Here is an 18,021-nt window from a genome sequence, read left to right as displayed (position 1 = left end):
GGAGTGCTAGTGTTACTGGACATATATATGAATGACATGACGTCGTTCGATTCATGTAGGCCACCTGGGGCTAAGGCTCGGTTTTTGTTGTTGTTGTTTGGAAGAGTGCTAGTGCTACAGTAGTGTAAGGTCTATGGAAGGTTCTAGAAGTATCAACAAAAGCAAATAAGAAAAATCGGAGTAATGTAGAAGGGTTATGGAAATCCGAAACCCTTGTGCTCAGTGATGTTGGTGGGTGGAAATTATGGTTTGCCACTATTGACTAGTTAAGAAACTGATCTCTAGAATCAAAAATCAATACTAAATTCATTCAAAGTAAAATCTGGAAATGCATCTTCAAAATAGCATGATAAGATATATTCAAAATTGGATGAGGGGAATGAGAAAAACGAGAGAAGAGTTAACAGAGAATGAATGACATGCCCGTGACCGTGGTGAAAGAGATGGGAGAACATACCGGCGATGAGAGACGGCGGCGTAGCAAAATGGAACAGCGGAGGCAGGTAGGTGGGTGTGATCTGAGTAAGGTTGGACAGATGTAGTGTCGTTTTCTTCAGAATTGGATCTTAGGGTGTGTTTGGTTTGGGGGCAAGAGAAGAAGACATAAAAATGATCTTTAATTTGTATTTTCGTTATTATAATGTAAAAATAATTTATCTATACATATTTTTTTTTCTCACTTTTAAATCAAAGTAGGTGTTCGCCCTAGAAGAAATAATTTATATATTCAATTTTGCAGTATTAAATAAAGTAATAATAAAAGGGGTGTTTGAGTGTCTTATATGACTTATGAGGTACATGTTAAGAAATGCTTCAAATAAAGTTGAATTCTTCTATTAGAAAAAATGTATACGCTCATAGTATAAGAATTTTATACATTAACAATATATCATATATTATTTATATTTAATTATTATTTAATTTTTAAAAAGTAATATAAATAAATGATGAATAAATATATGGATTATGTATAAATTGTTTGACTAACAATAGATAAATATTATATTTCATCTTGTATAGCATAGAGTATGGGCTTCAATAGTAATAAACAGATGTTGGTGAAGTTGATGAGTACAGGCCCAGGCCCATCAATTTGGAGTGAGTTATCTTCCGTTCCGATGAAGCAAGTGATTAAAAGGTAGGTTCGAATCAAATCAAAGTTAGTTAGAGAATGATGTATAGTTGCTGTTCTAGTAGTAGTAGTAGTATGACAATTACAATGACAATGATTCGTCGTCGTTTTAGCTGTTTACATAATTACAGTGCCACTTCATCATCCTCTATCACGAACAATAAGAAGAAGAGTGTTGTTGTATTGGGGGCACCTAAAGTGTCAGCAATAGTGCTTGAAGCGTTATTGAAAGCACAATCACAATCTAATTCGTTATTTGAGGTATCAGGTATTGTTACTCAACCACCTTCTAAGAGGGACAGAGGTAAAGTACTCATGCCAACTCCATTGGCCCAATTTGCTATTGAGAATGGCTTTGATTCTCACCTCATTTTCACTCCCCAACGTGCTGGAGATGATGATTTCTTGTCTCAATTCAAAGCTTTACAACCTGACCTATGTGTTACTGCTGCATATGGCAATATATTGCCTAACAAGTTTCTTCAACTTCCATCTTTAGGTAACACCTTTTTCCCATTGCCTCTTTTTTTCAATAATCGCTTAATTATTTCTTTAACTTGTTTACCCGTACTTATCCTTTTTCATGTCACTACAAATTGCATACTATCTGTTGGTTGAGTGATGTAAGGCCCACTGATTCCCCATGCATCGTGCAAGTATTAGTTCGTTACACGTACGACGAAGTTTTTTATACGACAGTGAGTATCAATGCAACTGTAAGGTTGATGCTTCTGACCAATTGGTCATTCAAATCTCAGTAACAGTCTCTCCCCTTGTGGACTAAGGTTTTGTGCATCAACCTTCCTCATACCCCACTAGGTGGAAGCCTGGTGCATTGGACAGATTGTGTTGTAGCTTCTTAAGTTCGATAGTATAGTTACATGGTTCCCTCGTTTAGGTTATTACCTTGTACTGTGTTCTATATAAATGTACCGGGTTCTATATAAAAAGATCATTGTAATAGTAATGTATATATAGTAATAGTAAAATCTATATGCATCTAACACTGGAATTGTGAAACTGAAATATCTCAGGAACAGTTAATATTCACCCGAGCCTGTTGCCACTGTATCGTGGTGCTGCTCCTGTTCAAAGAGCATTGCAGGTTTTTGCTTTTTGCTTGCTGTCAATTCTTTTCAATCTCTAAATTCTGAAATCTTTTACAGCTTTTATTCATCAAGTTAAGTCTGGTATATATTGTTTTCTATGCCAGGATGGTGTTAAAGAAACTGGTGTATCACTAGCATTTACTGTTCGTGCACTGGATGCTGGACCTGTCATTGCTACTGAAACTGTTCAAGTTGATGATCAAATAATGGTATGATTTTCTGTTGTCGCTGTATGCTACCAAATATGTGACGTGATTGCATGAAATTTTTGCTATAAAATGATCAGTGCTCATGTATTTGTCTTTCCCCCGAGTTGTTAACCAAATTTGGAATGTTTTAACAATTGTATGAATGATGCATATTATATGACTTATTAAGGGCTATACGCTCTTTGATTATGTTAATAATATTTTTTATTTATAATCAGAACATCCAGTACCTTTGTTTGAACTCGTTTTCACCATATCTCTCAACTTTTTCGGTGAAACTTACAAGTCATTAGTTCCTTTTCTCCCTGCTTCTGACAAATCTTTAGATGTCTATGTAGGCACCTGATTTGCTTGACCTCCTATTTTATAAGGGTATGATTCTTCTATTCATAAATGTTAATTTATCTTCTCTTATGTTATTTTCTCCTGGTGTTGTAGTAAGCTAATGTTATTTAGACATTTTAAGAGCAAGTTTTTGTTGTCGAATGAATTCTTATCTTTATTTGACAAAGCAGGATCTGAGCTTCTGATTGGAGAACTTTCTTCTATATTTGATGGATCAGCGAGAGTTAAGGCATACCCTCAAGATGATTCTAAAGCTACACTGGCTCCAAAGGTAGTGCTAGTTTTGAGTTTGATTATATTGCTTGAAAACCAAACCAGAAACAAGTTTTCTTATTGAAATTAGTTCAATATTTATCAGAACAGAGTCCTCCCTTTTTCCAACGTTACTTATTACATAGGTTAACGTTGCTATTGCTCATATAATTTTAGCAATCTTTTGCATTTCTGGCACCAAATTGATGGCTCAAAAATGCAACAAGCTTACAAGCCTGCTCGATCCCTCAGTATATCATTAACATAAATTCCCTTGAAACAGTTATCAACAGAGCTCCATTAGAGGCCATAGGCATAATTTTGTCCTGTAACTAATATAAATTCCCTTGCTACTATGTGCAGATAAGTCAAGAGGAATCATGGCTGCTTTTTGATCAAGAAGCGTTGGTTCTGCATAACAAGGTAAACTTCATGATCTTATCTGAACTGTGCAGTTGAGACATAAAACAATTTCAGGTTCGTGCTTTTTCAGGGTGGCCAGGAACTAGAGCAAAAGTTTTAGTAGTTGAGAAAAATGGGCAGCAGAAAACCTTGGAGATTAAAATTATTACCACACGAGTTAGTAGTCACGGAAGTGTACAATCCAATGAAGCAAATGATATTTCATTTGCGGAGGGTGCATTGGCATTTCCGTGTGGAAGGGGCTCCATACTTGAGGTATTTTAGTTCTTGAAGATTGAAACAAAGAATGCATTCTCTCTTATTGGAGCATATGTCATACATTTAAAAAAAATCATACTTTAAAGAGAGTGTGCGACGTGGTCCGAGATAAGAGACAATGTGTTAAAGGAAATGTATGAAAGAGTGTGCTACTAGCACTCTTCCTTTGCAAATCAATATGTTTTTCTAAACTAAAGTGATGTTGAAACAATGGCAGGTATTAGAAGTTCAGCTTCCAGGTAAAAAGGTAGTAAGCGCGGCTGCTTTCTGGAATGGGTTGCAAGGGAAGAAGATTAAGACATTATGAGAGGTGGGTTATTAGACCGAAAGCCATATTTAAAATCTTGTTCTGGCTGTTCAGGCAATTGATTATTTGTTTTGATTCAAGTTTTTGTTTTGTAGTTCATTTTGTATGATTTATGTATCACTAATTACCAACTTTTGTAATTCTATTTAGGGAAAAAAGACTTATCAGACAAGCATACTTTGATTTTTATGTAATGTTCACCATTTTATGTATACTTTTTATTTTTAAAGTAGTCACATATATTAAGCATACATTTGCTTTGCTGGAAGATATGAATATTTGTTTGATACTAATAAGGGTATCCTTTATCCGGTAGGTAAGGAATTAATGTCTTTCGGGTGCATGATATTTCCTTTCATCAAGTATTGCTCTCAGGAATTGAACTCTTGAAAGTATATGAATATATAACTGTTTGGTGATCTAGTAGGGTGATATGAATGTAACTGCCAAAGAAAAATAATGACCAAAAGAGGAATTGCATAATCACCTCCATCTTTTTTATCTCTCAAAAGCCACAGCAACTTTACACTTTAGAAGGAAGCACTGAGTCTGAAACAGAACCTAACAATTTGGGCCACAATTATTATGCTCTTAAAATGGGATTAATTGTGGAGGATAGAGAAATTATATTGATATTGCCAGAGGTTTAGAGAAATGTTTTTCATCACTTCTTTATATTGGGTTTCATGTTTTCTTTAATTATTAATTAAGAATTATTAAAACAAAAAAAAACTAGGAAGCGGTTCATTACATCTTACAATAGAGTGCGTTAAAAGGAGTGTTTGAAAGAATTTGTTTAGCATTTCTAAAATTTTCTGTAATTATTTCTTATAAGTTAACTAGCTTTTATTTATAGGGAATTGTAAATGCCATCCCAAAACTTCACAAGAGGTTAATGAAACTCATAATTAAGTTCAATTGTTGTCTTCAAGAGCCATTTCAAATCCGCATAGTCGCTCAATAAGAGTAAATGTAATGCTAATGATGAGTTAAGTGTAATAATAACACTATAAACAACTCTTGAGAAGTTAGTGTATTTTTAAAAATAATAAGAGTATCAAATATAATTCAGCCTCAAATGAGAGGTTAAAGTATATTAGCTTATGAAAAGTATTATATCACATCCATATTTGAATCAACAACTTGTTCCCCACCGTGGCGCCGCTCATGTTTTGCTTTCTACTTATATTATTTAATAGTAAAATTGTAATCATACATTTAAAATATTATATGTTTGCCTTAGTTAGGATAACTTTTACCTTCATCTTTCTTTAATAAAAAGTTTTGAAAACCTAATAAAGTGGGAAGAAAAAGAAACAGAATATGAACCATACAATCATTACAATTATAATCAGTCTTATGTAAATGTTTTGTTCATAATTAACACTTCAACTCAGATGTAATTATATCCATAAGTTACACTGTATAAAGATTTATACACAATCAATTAATCACTTATCATTCATTTATATTACTTTTTTTTTTCAAAAATATTACTAATAACTAAATATGAAGGGTGGATGATGCATTAAAAATGTATAAAATTATGTTAGTGCATATATTTTTTCACTTCCTAAAATTAGAATGTACACCAAAAAAAAGTTGTTCACCAAGTGAGTAGCTTTTTATTCACTAGATTAAGAAAAGTTCGTGTTTCCTTTTAACATATACATTGTGCAATTTAATTAAATTTACTCAAAAATGTACTAAACAGTAAACATGCATAATCATTTTTGTTAGTGTCCTTTAGATAAACTAGGTACAGTCACAACAAAACTTGAACACTACATAAAATGACTTTTTCAAATTTTGTATATAGATATTTCAAAAATTCCACAAAACATTGAAAAGATAGACCCAAAATTTCTAACTATCCGGAACACTTGCCTTGCTTTACAAGCATATATGTCCCCTCTCCATTAATAATTTAGGTTTATAATATATATATAATTTTGAAGACAATGCTTTTGTTCCTTAGTCCTCTCTCTATATAACACCACTCTTCTCTCTCATTCTCTCCCATTGAGGAGCCTTAGCTTTGTAGAAATTAATTAAAGAGAAGTTAACAAATAAAAATGGGTGCACTTGATTACCTCTCAAATTTTTGCACTGTAACCAACACTAGTATTAGGACCAAGCGCAAACCAATGCAGGTGTTTCATTCTTTCTTTCAACTAATTCCTTTTTTACTAATTCACCTTGTTCTACTTTCATTATTATTGGGTCCTCACATCACATATAATTCCTTCAATATTTCAGACAGTTGAGATAAAAGTCAAAATGGACTGCGATGGTTGTGAAAGAAGAGTCAGAAATGCAGTCACTTCCTTAAAAGGTTCCATTCCTCATGCTTGTTTCCTTCACCAAACCTTAATTTTAATTTCTTCTCTTCCAACTTAATATAGAAAGGACGGCACGACCCAGTAAACGAGTCTGTTACTTACTAAGGTCTGAAAAGAATAGATGTATGTAATCTTACCTTATAAGCAGACAAGATGTTTACGAAATTTAAATATATAACCTTACTATCTGTAAGCAATAATCTTACTATTTCGTCATCCTCACCCTCTTGTTCTTGTAAATTAGTATCTAAGCACTTAATTATATTCAAGGAATGATTCAATGGGGGTAAGCATGGGTGCTGGACCCTCCTCTTACATATATATATATATAGTATTATTTTAAGAAAAAATTACATATTGATTATTATATACATACACTTTTATTCATCTAGCTCCTCCCTACATATTAGGCCTCTCCCTCCATAATGTTCTTCATTCATCCCTGGTTTTGTTGATCCAAAAGGCATAGCAAATAGCCTACAGAAACCCCTTGTTTGTCTTCATAAATGTGCATATTGCTGAACATATAATTATATTTGATGCTTATATATATAATTTGTATATATGTAGGAGTTAAAACTGTGGAGGTAGAGAGAATGAAAAGTAGGGTGACAGTGAGTGGTTATGTAGATCCAAACAAGGTGTTAAAAAGGATAAAGAGCACTGGAAAAACAAGAGCTAAATTCTGGCCTTATGTTGAACAGCATCTGGTATATTACCCTTATGCCACTGGAGCCTATGACAGAAAAGCACCCTCTGGTTATGTCAGAAATGTTGTTCAAGCATTTCCTGCTGCACCTTCATCCAATGATGTTCCTGCTGAAGAGAACTTTGTGTCACTTTTCAGTGATGATAATGTATATGCTTGTTCTATCATGTAATATATCCAGTTATTACTATTACTACATGATTGATCAATTAGTCTTGAAAATCAAGCTGCATTTTTCTTCACACTTAATTGTGTTATGTTAGATCTAGTTTATGATGGAGAATGTAGTTTTGTCTTTAGTCTTGGACTCTTCCAAGTTTCAACCATGATTTTCAGAAAAATGCTAAAGTGACATGCCTATATCTATATGATTAATGTTATATGAACTCTCAATTTTTACACTTAATTTTGATACCTACGTTTTGTGTATAGTAAAAAGAAAACTACAAGATTAAACATTTGAGTTGCTACTATTTTTATTTCCTCAAAAGATAAATATAAGGTTGAGTCTCAATTTGAGTATACATATAACATTGTCATTGTTATATATTCTACCAACATTACAATTGAAAGTTACTTCTAATTAAAGTAGTGATAAATTACAGTAATGTTATTTTTTACAAAGTTTTGATGGGAATGAGTAATTGTGTTGTTATGTAGGTTTGAACACAGACACTCACTGCCTTATAGGTATATCAATAGAGTGGACTCTTGGGACAAATTATAATAATGTTAGTTTGGTATTCCAATTATGATAACTTTTAAGTTATTCTTTAAGCTTTAGAGATAAGTTTTTTTTGACAACGTATAAGATGAAAATAAGTGAGATAAACATATGAAGGGAAGTAGGGCAAAGAATGTTATTTTGTCCAATAATGTTATTTTGCAAACACATAGATGCTGGAAGGCTTGGTGTAAAAAATAGATCCCTCTTCAACAAGACTTTATTAGGGAAGTGGTGCTGGCTCATGTTGAAGGAAAGGAAAGCACTATGTAATAGAGTAATTGGTATCAAGCTAAACATCATATGTCTCCATTTTTGTTCATATTTGTATCTGGGTCTAATTAAAAAATATAACTTAATTAAAAAAATATCATAAAAAGAGAAACTAATATTTTATGAAATTTGATTAGCTAGAGATGGAGAAGGATGAATATTTTGGTACATACTAATTTTTCTGCCAAGCGTGGACAACATATACCTTTTACTAGAACTTAACAAGCAAATGGGATCTTTGGACATATATCTCAGTGGTGGAGAGAGACCTGGGTAAGTCGTGTAACACGATCCTAGCTAGGGCAACACTGGTTTGCTATGAAGCATGTATAATATAATAAAAATATAATTGTTCTAAAGTTTCAAATAAAGAAAATGTCATTACAAATTATTGCTTATTGTCCAAAATAGAAATAATATTGACCCCATTTATTATTTTGTTGTTTTTCTTCTGTATTTTCTATATAACATACATATTTTGTCTTTTCTCTATACAAAATTACTAAATAGATTAAATGTTACATTTTTCTCATCTATTAGATTAATTGCATGTCATGTTTATTTCTCTTTTCTCTCTCAAAATGGTTATGTACAATAGTTTAGATGTGTAGAAAGATAATGAAAAACATTTTAAGAATGTCAGTAAATATCTAGAAAATATCGATTTATATTTAAAAAAAAATCAATACTATCAATGAACTGCGAAACAGTATTGAGTACATATTAAATACACAGATACATAAATATTGAAGATGGGAAGTTTTGGAGGGTGTGTGATTTGATTGGTATGTTGCTTTACATGGAAACTCTTAAGAAAACTACCTGCAAATGAAGCTCTTCATAAAAGGAAGGCTTTGCCTCAAGATGATAACATTCTATACTGTTTTTGCCATAGGCTAGTTGAATTAATTGATCATTTGTTCCTCAACTGTGATTTTGCTACAAATATGCTATATGTGGCTAGGGGTTCATATTAAAAGTCCAAATAAATCTATGGGTCATTTCAACCTGCATATAGGAATGTGTCCTAATAGGAAAATATTTTGACTCACTAATATGACAATATTTCCTCAAATGTGTCTTGTTAGCTATATATGGACTTAAAATAAACTTATAATTCATAAGTTATCTCAAATAACTCATAAATCAAATATTAGCTTATTAAATAAGTCTCATTTTCAAAAACGACCAACTAACTTATTTTCTGGCAAATAAACTATATATTTATAGTGCTTGAAGTGACTCTACTGGACAATTTATTCTTTACTTAAAATAACATAATGTTTCTTTTTTTCTCAAAATAATTGATGTAAGAACCACTCAGAAGCTCCCCGTGACATTTGAACACACATCCCAAAAATTTGGCTTTATCTATGATATTGTAATGAAGTAGCCAATAACATTACACATCCATAAAATTGATTTTTTACTAGTGTATTTGAATCTCAAGTGATCATTGTAAATTGTAATCATATCATATCTGATCCCACCATTTACAAAAGATAATGGCAAATCGACCGTTTTGACACTAAGCAAATATGTTACACCTTTTTTTATAGCCTTTTGCACAATCAACAACCAACTAACGCCGCTGAGTATTATGTTAATAAAAAACTTTGGTAAGATACATTATTTTCCTCTTCCATTGATATATGTCTTGCATAATTGCATAATAATAAAAATAAAGTGGGGACACATTTTGATTAGTAATGTCAAAAGGTAGGGACATTAATGATGATGATGATAAGAAGAGTAGCACCCTTTAGACTAAAATCACCGAAGGCATCATTACAAGAAGTTTCTGCTAAAGGAGCTAGCTAGTTAGCCTTAATGACATTATCAACATCATTAATAATTTGTACTTTCATTCATACAAAGCTAACTCTTAAACAGTACAGTAGTTTTTTTATATTCTTTAAGTCGCATCATTGTAGTTTTGTACTAATAATGTCAGTTGATAATAAAATCGGTAAATTATACTGCCTTTTTACTGAAATTAAATAAACCATCTTTTTAGTTTATTACACTTATAAAATCCCCTAACTTATATACATATATTATAATGATTACTCATGTGTAAAAAATAAGTGTAATATTTTAAACAAAAAATGGTCACAAATATAATTAAGTTAAACAAAATATGATATATTGTCGAAACAAAGTCTAAATAGTATACGAGTTAATACATTTTCATTATTTTTTGTTCATTATAATATAGTATAAGAGTGATTTAAACAATATCTTCATAGAATTATTGATGTATTTTGTAATGAACCAAAAATAATAAAAATGTTTTAACTCATATACTATTTGAATTTGTCTCCGTAAATATTATATTTTCTTTAACTTAATTACAGTTATCATCATTTTTATTTAAAATATCATACTTATTTAAAATATCATATTTTTTAGTGAGTGTAATGTATACATATATAAATTAGATGGTTTTGTATATGTAAAAAATAGATGAGTGATTTGTCTAATTTTACTAAAATTCCGAGAGTGTTAGTCTAATTTACTCTAATAAAATCCCCCAAAAAAATTAATATTTCCTCTGTTGTTTTTCAGAAAAAATCATTTATTTTAACTGTTATTTTCAAAGTTTATAATAGTATTAATTTTTTTTTATCAATTGTATTCATACCATTATTATTGTGGAGGAAAATAATAATAATGGGGTAATATAAGGGCATGAATTGAAAATTGTATGATAAAAGAGGGTACCTAAATTTGTCTAAATGTCAATACGGGAGTAAGTTATTACACATTTCTAAGAGTTTGATTTATATGCAGAGCTTCTAGCTGTGATGGAAATTGAAATATTTTGTGGAATCTTCCCATCTAGCCTATTTTCATAAAGATGTTACCCTTTCAAAGATGTGATTGTTGACAGTTCAGGGAGTGTGCCAATGATTTGATTTATTCCATGCTTAGATATAATTTTTGCAGTGAGTACTTAGCTCTGAGAAAATGTATGAAAATGTATGTAAACTTCATTCAAGAAAATAGAATAATATTCCCATTTCTACCTTCTCCTATCAAAAAATTTCCAGTTTGTTGACAGTATAGTTCCTTTAGTTTAAGTAGTAGTAGCTCAATGTCCTGAGAAAATAGATGAGATCATATAACTTGAAATATCATCCTTTTTTCATCTCTTTCCCTGAAAAATGTAGTTTGACTACATGTCAAAATGCTAATAATAAATAATTATTATGAATTGATTGAATTTTCAATACTAATAGTAAATATTTTATCACATCCAAAGTCACTTTTGGGTTTGAAGCATGCTATGGAACAGACAGTTCCAAAAAGTTTAGAGGATATAACAAAGCACAAGTATAATGTGAAACAAGAAACTCTTGTCTTGTTATTTCATACTGTTCAAGTTATTAAGGAGACAATATTTTCTCCAACAAAGTCTGTTCAGTCTTAAACTATCTAACACAAACAATGTAATGCAAAGAAAAGGAAAATTACATTCAAATACAGAAATCAATGTTCTTATATGGCTTCAGAGCATGCCTTTGAATCACCAGAGCAGACAGCAAGAGTATCTTTTCCTGTTCAAGTTATTAAGGAGCCAATATTTTCTCCCACAAAGTTTGTTTAGTCTGAAACTATCTAACACAAACAATTTAATGCAAAAAAAAAAGGAAAATTACATTTAAATATAGAAACCAAAGCTCGTATTATGTGGCTTCAGGTCATGCCTTTGATTCACCAGAGCTGATAGCAGGAGTATCTTTTCCTGATTGAAGTGACTCTAGTGTTTTGTGAAACTCCGTAGGAAGAGGAGGAGGACGGTGGAGCGGAACATGCTTGGGAACTGGTGCATCATTCTCGATCACCTCACATTCATAATCATCTGGGACACCCCATGGTTTCCACTCTGCAATCCAACATATACATATTAAATAAGTAAAATCCATCATCATTTTTGCACACCAGTATAATGTAAATGCAAGACGTACAAGAGCCTAAAGATATGATGTTACTTCCATTTATTCACAGTGAAACTTGAGATTACAACTTATGTTTTATTGGTAATCATTGATTATCATATAATAAAGATTTGTTGATGCTAACACAATTAGTATTAATATTGAAGTATAAAGAAAATCAAAGTTGTAAATGATCATCAAGAAATACCAAAAAGAAGGCATCAGCAGTAAGCTGCCTCTGGAATAATGTGAAACCAATAGCTACAAGTTCATAAAGTGAAAAACCCAAAACCTATAACTGTGATAAAATCCTCATTCAAGCATACGCATGTAGACAAAGCTAAAACTTATAAGATCCATGTGATCACTCCAATACCAACATCCATACAACAAACCCAGCCTAACTCAGAGTCTCGGACTAAGTGAGGTCAGCTAAATAAAATTTGCTATGCCATCATGCTCCATCCTTATGACATCGATTCATGAAGCCATTTGTACCTAAAGGCCAATGCTAGGATTTCTAACCAAAAGTTCAGGTTGAGATGGAAGACATTAAGAGTATGGACCTATAATACTAAATACCATTGCAGAATCTCAACTGAAATAAAACTAGGTTAGGACCATCAGACTCGACATTGACTGACTCGCATTTTAATTTAATACTAAATACCATTGCAAATTACCACCATAACCAGGCAAAATGGAAATCAGGTTTATTCTGTGCAATGTATGATTAATCACAATGATGAGCTGTCAAGTATAATACCAACAACACTTCAATTTGAAATACCAACAACACTTCAATTTGAAAAACCAACATAAACTACAAAAAGGTAAATAAAGGATCCAGTGTTCCTAGAACTCTATGTATCACAATGGACAAGTACACCAGGACATGAAAATTGAAATGGATATTGTAGATGTCACTTTGTTCCACACAATAGCTCAAAAAGGACCTCTGCTCTCTGGCACATGAAAGGTGAGGTTAAAACCACAAAGGCGGGAACTAACTCTTCTAATGATGCAATTGCTGAATTATAAGTGGATAAAAATCTAGATGCGGTTTTATATATTTAAAAAAGGAATATCTATAATTTGTGTCTTCAACAAATTAGACCTTTATTTGTGCTACAATAACACCACATTAGAAAAACAAGAGTCACAGACCAGCATAACGAAAACATCTTAAATATAAAAAACAGGGAAACCAGTACAAGCTAAAATCTTAAATTTCAAAAGTGAAGAATTCCAACCAACTTGCTAGAGTTCTCATTTGTTAACTTTTGTCTCATTGGCATTAGTGACTTCATAGTTTTAAAAGTTCAAAATATTTCTCAAAGCATGTCATAGAAATTCAACAACAGAATAATAGTTGCCAAACTCACAAGTTTACCAAACTCACAGAGGTCATGTAAACTGGAGTCATGAATCATATGAGTTTACCTATTCAAAATATTATACATTAACATAACATATATAGCCAATAATACATTAACATATTTTACATGATACACAATATATTAACATATTGACATGGTAGAGAAGACATTAACATGGGCAAGAAAGAAGGCTGACATCAAACCATTTTCAAATGGCACAACACACATGCCACAAGACAGAAATTCATCAGACCCCATGAATAAATGAAAAGCAATAGTCCAACTTAATAGACTAACATCTCTATTACTTCCAGACACTTCAAGACGGGGGATGTATCTTATAGCCCCACAAAGATAAATAACAAACACACTAAACATAACCGTGAACTCCTCACACAACGCTTTCCAGCATCCGCAATTTTCTATGAAGGTAAACTCACAACAAAGGTATCAGGCATGCCTAGTAACTATAACGTACATTACAATAATGTGATGTAATCACTCAATTATTCAATTAAAAAATTGAGAGAACCCTTTCATAATTCCCTGAAAAAAGGCCACCAACAAAAACAAAACAGAACATTAAAAAACAGACTTCATCATTTCCCTCACAACCAATTTCCATTTCTCACCATCCAAACAAATTCATGATACCTACATTGACTTAATCATCCAAATCTTCTAGATTTTAGTTTGTTTCTTTTTTTTGTTTTTTTATTCAACAGTCCCTGAAATCCCCATAAAGACAAACAATGAAAACAACCAACACAACAACATAAGTCTACGCAGTCTGTCATTTCGATCACCCTTAATTTCTATTTCTCACCATTGATCCAAAATGATCTTGCATAATTCCCATAACCCCCACAAAGAGAAACAACAAAAACACACAAAGCAACACCAAAGATCCCCACATCACATTATTTCATTAACCCCAACATCCATATTCAACTATAAAAAAAATTATTCTTTTAATAATTTCCTAAAACACCATAAAACTAAACAACCAAAACACAATACACCATAAGAATAAAAAACACTCTTATTTCCTCAAATTTCTCAGCATCAGAACAATCAATTAAAACAATTGAACAGAAAATATACCATTCATGAGAGAAATGAGTTTAAGCTCATCCTGGGCTTCTTCGATAAGCTCCTCAACCTGTCCACAACCAAGTTTCTTCTCAATATCCTCCCAATCTTGTTCCTCCTCACAAACCTTCAATCTATGACTCGTGAAACTCTCCACCGCCTTACGATACCCTTCGTCCTCCGGAACCGCCTTGATCTCATTCAGCGTCTTGCTGTAGAGTCCGATCAGCACCTCCCTCGCATTCGGCACCACGTTTAGACCCACGATCCCAGTTGTTTGCTTCACCTTGGCCATCAATGGCCGCGCCACCGCACGCAAGAACATCTTCGCCTTCTCCGATATCACTCACTCACGAGATGCCAAGTTGTTGTTGGAAATGATGAAGGGGTAGTGGATGGAGAGTAGTGTATTGGGTTTGATTGGGCCATGATTTATGGGCTTATAACTAACTAATCCACCTTGTCCATTCCAAACAACTTTTTTGTTTGTATTTTGTTTTTTTTTTCTTCATTTCCTAATTAACTTGGTATTGAACATGCCTAATCATGAGTAAACTTTGGGATGGTGGACAAGTGGTTGGGTGAAGTTTTTTCTCTAAAAGAAGAGAGCACATAATCTCGATTACGAATGGTCCAATAGGTTAACAGGTCAGCCGAAGCAGAACCTGTAAGATTCAACCATGGCCCAAAATCCTAACCAACCTACTCGAGTGACAAGGTTTAAGATCAGGCCGATAAGATAACTTACGATATAATACCCTTTCAGGGATAAATTAGGAGTTGATATAGGTCTATTAGATGACTGGTTATCAAGATGAGAGCATGTTATCATCCATGACATTTATGATAGAATAAATTGTTCTTTTTAATAAGAGAAAATAAGAGTGGTGATAAACATGTTAAGTTTAGCTTGAGTAGAAATATATTATTGACAAATTTAATAAAACCTACAATATTAATTACATTTTTTAATTCATGTAAAACTATCCAATGATTTTATAAATGACCATAGGTAGTGCTAATGTTAGAGCACCCTCATAGATGGTTTGTAACTATGTTGGTTATTCTCACAAATCTGTGTGTGCAGTTCAAGCCATTGCATGCAGTTCACGTACGTCAGCTTCAACAAAGTGAATGGTGTAAACAATCATATACATGGTAGAGGAAAGGGAGGGAAGTAGGGGAAAATGAGGTAAAAGGGGGAGACCGTGTGTTTTGGATGGTTGTGTAACCTTTTATGTATAAATGTTGAGCTTTATGGATGGTGGGTGTTTTTTGTGAGAGTTCATTAATATATTGTGAACTTTTGTATCACTATAGGAAGGCAAAATCTTTTAATAGTTTCAAAACCTACTCTTTTTTTTCATTTTGCGTAAATAAATATCAATGATTACAGTACTATAGTTTTTATGATTAACTGATGTAATTTCTATATTTCAAGTTTAGTTGATAGTCGAAGAATTAAAAAAAAACAATTATACACTTTTATTGACTCTCTCAAACCCCCCTTTCTCATCTCATATTACTAAATTATTTTTCAATATATTCAATTTCATTCAAAACAAATACTTTTTTTTCTCAAGAGACTGCTATAGAAATATGTTTAAGTGCCTTAACATATATGTAGAAATAGATGATACCAGGGTACAACCGATAAACCATTTTCTACTTGTTTATCTTCATCTCTCAATAGAGATCTGAAAACACATTTTCATCCATCATTCCTTTGTTATATTTCACTCTATACTTTTTTCTACTATCAATGATATTTTCTCTCATTATTTAGATAAGGAACTAATCTTTTTTGAGGTTTGTGGTTATTACTCACCACAAGTGTTACTATCAGAAATCGATTTTTTCATCCATCATTCAGTACTGTATATATTATGTTTTGTAATTGTTAATTTGATTAATTTAAGTTAGGCGAGATAGTCTTAAGCATGATATCAACCATTTTATAATCTATAATTGAAAAATAGTGAGTCATGCTATCTTATATGTATTTTTGGATTTGTTTTATCTTATATTTTTTATCTTTATTTTCTTCTGTTGTTTTAATTTGTGCCTTGAATTTAAGAAGTAAGTTTTGATGCGAGTACTCAATATTTTAATAGGTCATATATTTATTTACTTTTTGTAGATATTCACTTTGTTCTCCTTATATCCTAAACATACATGTTTTTTATATAGTAGATACCATTTTTAACTAATGGGTCATTAGGGCCTAGATGAAAATCTTATATATGAACTGATATCTCAAACTAATTAAAATATATTATTTATTTGAGGAAAAAATTATAAAAAATATAAACTAATATTTTATATTATTTGATGAAATTCTATTTAATACGAATATAGAGATAATATTTTTTTTAGAAGAGGATCCTCGTCCGTCACCACTCTTCAAGTAAATTGGCAAACACGACCTTTTAGGACTACTTCAAACTTCAAAGCCAGGTTACCCAATCAGATAGTTTTAGAATTAAAAAGATTGCATATATATTTTACATCATAAAATGACGATCAAACAAACCACCTTCATGCATCACACTCCCACAATTAAATACTTGCCATGATAACACTGCATCCTTGAAGATAGATATCTACTTCGATGAATGCTACTTTTCTTAGTTCTCATCTTTCCTTTTTTAAAGATAAACATGTTAGAACTTAATAATGTTTTAGTGTTAGAGAATAAGTAGAATGTGAGGAGGAGAAGTTGTGTATAAACTAATTTTAAAAAGTATAGATTGGTTAACAACTATTAATCCAACAACTAACTTCTATTAATAGAATGATCAATGTTTTTACAAGCCCAAACCATCAAGGCCCAATACAAACATATACAACAAGCTATGAATTACATTTTTACTCTAACATTTTACCTTAATTCAAGCTTGATAGACTCATTACTCCTAGCTTCCTTCTTTGAACTTTAAAACTTTCTCTCTTAAGTGCCCTAGTAAAAATGTTAGCCTGCTGCTCCAAAGAGGTACAAAATTCCAACTCCAAGTTACCTTTCTCAACTTGATCCCTCAAGAAGTGATATTTGGTCTCTATATGTTTGATACGTCCATGAGAAACTGGATTCTTAGATAGATTAATGGCTGACTTGTTGTCCATAAAAATCAGCAATGCCGAATTAATATGCACACACATTTTGTAACGCCCCGAAAAATACTCTTTATTTATTACGCGGAAAAGTGAGTAATTTTTTTTTGAATTGGTGATATAAAATTGTTTCCTTTTAAAAACCTTTCTTTTCCGGGACATCACTTTAAGTAACATATAACGCGGAAATCAAAACCGGTTACCTAACGGTAATTGAAATGATACGACATTTCCTGAATATACATATTCATAGATATAAAAGATCATAAGTACTTAATATACATATCCAACAAGAAAGGACAGAAATATTAATCATCGCCAACATACACTAAACAAAGACATGAACAAGCTGAAGTCGTCAGTGTTTCAAAAGTCACAAAATGATAAGCAACTCCTAGGGGCTAAATCCCAAAGC

General features: G+C 31.9%; 4 protein-coding genes across 4 annotated transcripts in view; 2 read left to right on the top strand and 2 right to left on the bottom strand.

The window, feature by feature from the left end:
- Nucleotides 1-594, bottom strand: part of LOC109352264 (trafficking protein particle complex subunit 1-like) — a 6,885-nt gene extending 6,291 nt beyond the window's left edge. Inside the window, exon 1 of the mRNA XM_019594170.1 lies at nucleotides 458-594. The gene's annotated coding sequence lies outside the window, so the exon portion shown is untranslated. The remainder of the gene's footprint in view (nucleotides 1-457) is intronic.
- Nucleotides 1,126-4,233, top strand: LOC109352261 (methionyl-tRNA formyltransferase). The gene is made up of 8 exons (XM_019594167.1): nucleotides 1,126-1,631; nucleotides 2,167-2,237; nucleotides 2,346-2,450; nucleotides 2,789-2,822; nucleotides 2,966-3,066; nucleotides 3,411-3,470; nucleotides 3,525-3,725; nucleotides 3,946-4,233. Exons 1-8 carry the CDS (start codon nucleotides 1,172-1,174, stop codon nucleotides 4,033-4,035), a joined length of 1,122 nt encoding a protein of 373 aa, XP_019449712.1. The 5' UTR covers nucleotides 1,126-1,171; the 3' UTR covers nucleotides 4,036-4,233.
- LOC109352263 (heavy metal-associated isoprenylated plant protein 21) lies at nucleotides 6,028-7,385 on the top strand. The gene is made up of 3 exons (XM_019594169.1): nucleotides 6,028-6,188; nucleotides 6,295-6,370; nucleotides 6,948-7,385. Exons 1-3 carry the CDS (start codon nucleotides 6,111-6,113, stop codon nucleotides 7,256-7,258), a joined length of 465 nt encoding a protein of 154 aa, XP_019449714.1. The 5' UTR covers nucleotides 6,028-6,110; the 3' UTR covers nucleotides 7,259-7,385.
- On the bottom strand, nucleotides 11,537-14,876 carry LOC109352262 (probable NADH dehydrogenase [ubiquinone] 1 alpha subcomplex subunit 5, mitochondrial). Its single transcript, XM_019594168.1, has 2 exons — nucleotides 14,508-14,876; nucleotides 11,537-11,972 (listed from the first exon to the last, which is right to left on the bottom strand). Exons 1-2 carry the CDS (start codon nucleotides 14,818-14,820, stop codon nucleotides 11,788-11,790), a joined length of 498 nt encoding a protein of 165 aa, XP_019449713.1. The 5' UTR covers nucleotides 14,821-14,876; the 3' UTR covers nucleotides 11,537-11,787.

This window comes from Lupinus angustifolius, chromosome LG07 (genome assembly GCF_001865875.1).
Source record: "Lupinus angustifolius cultivar Tanjil chromosome LG07, LupAngTanjil_v1.0, whole genome shotgun sequence".
NCBI classification, from domain to species: Eukaryota; Viridiplantae; Streptophyta; class Magnoliopsida; order Fabales; family Fabaceae; genus Lupinus; species Lupinus angustifolius.
The sequence above is the reverse complement of the archived record's forward strand: the minus strand, read 5'-3'. Positions and strand labels throughout refer to the sequence as shown.

What these genes read in the sequence shown, in the direction of transcription:
- LOC109352261 (XM_019594167.1), top strand. Translation starts at nt 1,172, where the DNA reads ATGATGTATAGTTGCTGTTCTAGTAGTAGTAGTAGTATGACAATTACA. An exon ending in CTGTTCAAAGAGCATTGCAG is followed by an intron (nt 2,238 to 2,345) that starts GTTTTTGCTTTT and finishes TTTCTATGCCAG; the next exon opens with GATGGTGTTAAAGAAACTGG. An exon ending in AAGCTACACTGGCTCCAAAG is followed by an intron (nt 3,067 to 3,410) that starts GTAGTGCTAGTT and finishes TACTATGTGCAG; the next exon opens with ATAAGTCAAGAGGAATCATG.
- LOC109352263 (XM_019594169.1), top strand. Translation starts at nt 6,111, where the DNA reads ATGGGTGCACTTGATTACCTCTCAAATTTTTGCACTGTAACCAACACT. An exon ending in CCAAGCGCAAACCAATGCAG is followed by an intron (nt 6,189 to 6,294) that starts GTGTTTCATTCT and finishes TCAATATTTCAG; the next exon opens with ACAGTTGAGATAAAAGTCAA. An exon ending in TGCAGTCACTTCCTTAAAAG is followed by an intron (nt 6,371 to 6,947) that starts GTTCCATTCCTC and finishes GTATATATGTAG; the next exon opens with GAGTTAAAACTGTGGAGGTA.
- LOC109352262 (XM_019594168.1), bottom strand. Translation starts at nt 14,820, where the DNA reads ATGTTCTTGCGTGCGGTGGCGCGGCCATTGATGGCCAAGGTGAAGCAA. An exon ending in ACTCATTTCTCTCATGAATG is followed by an intron (nt 11,973 to 14,507) that starts GTATATTTTCTG and finishes GTTGGATTGCAG; the next exon opens with AGTGGAAACCATGGGGTGTC.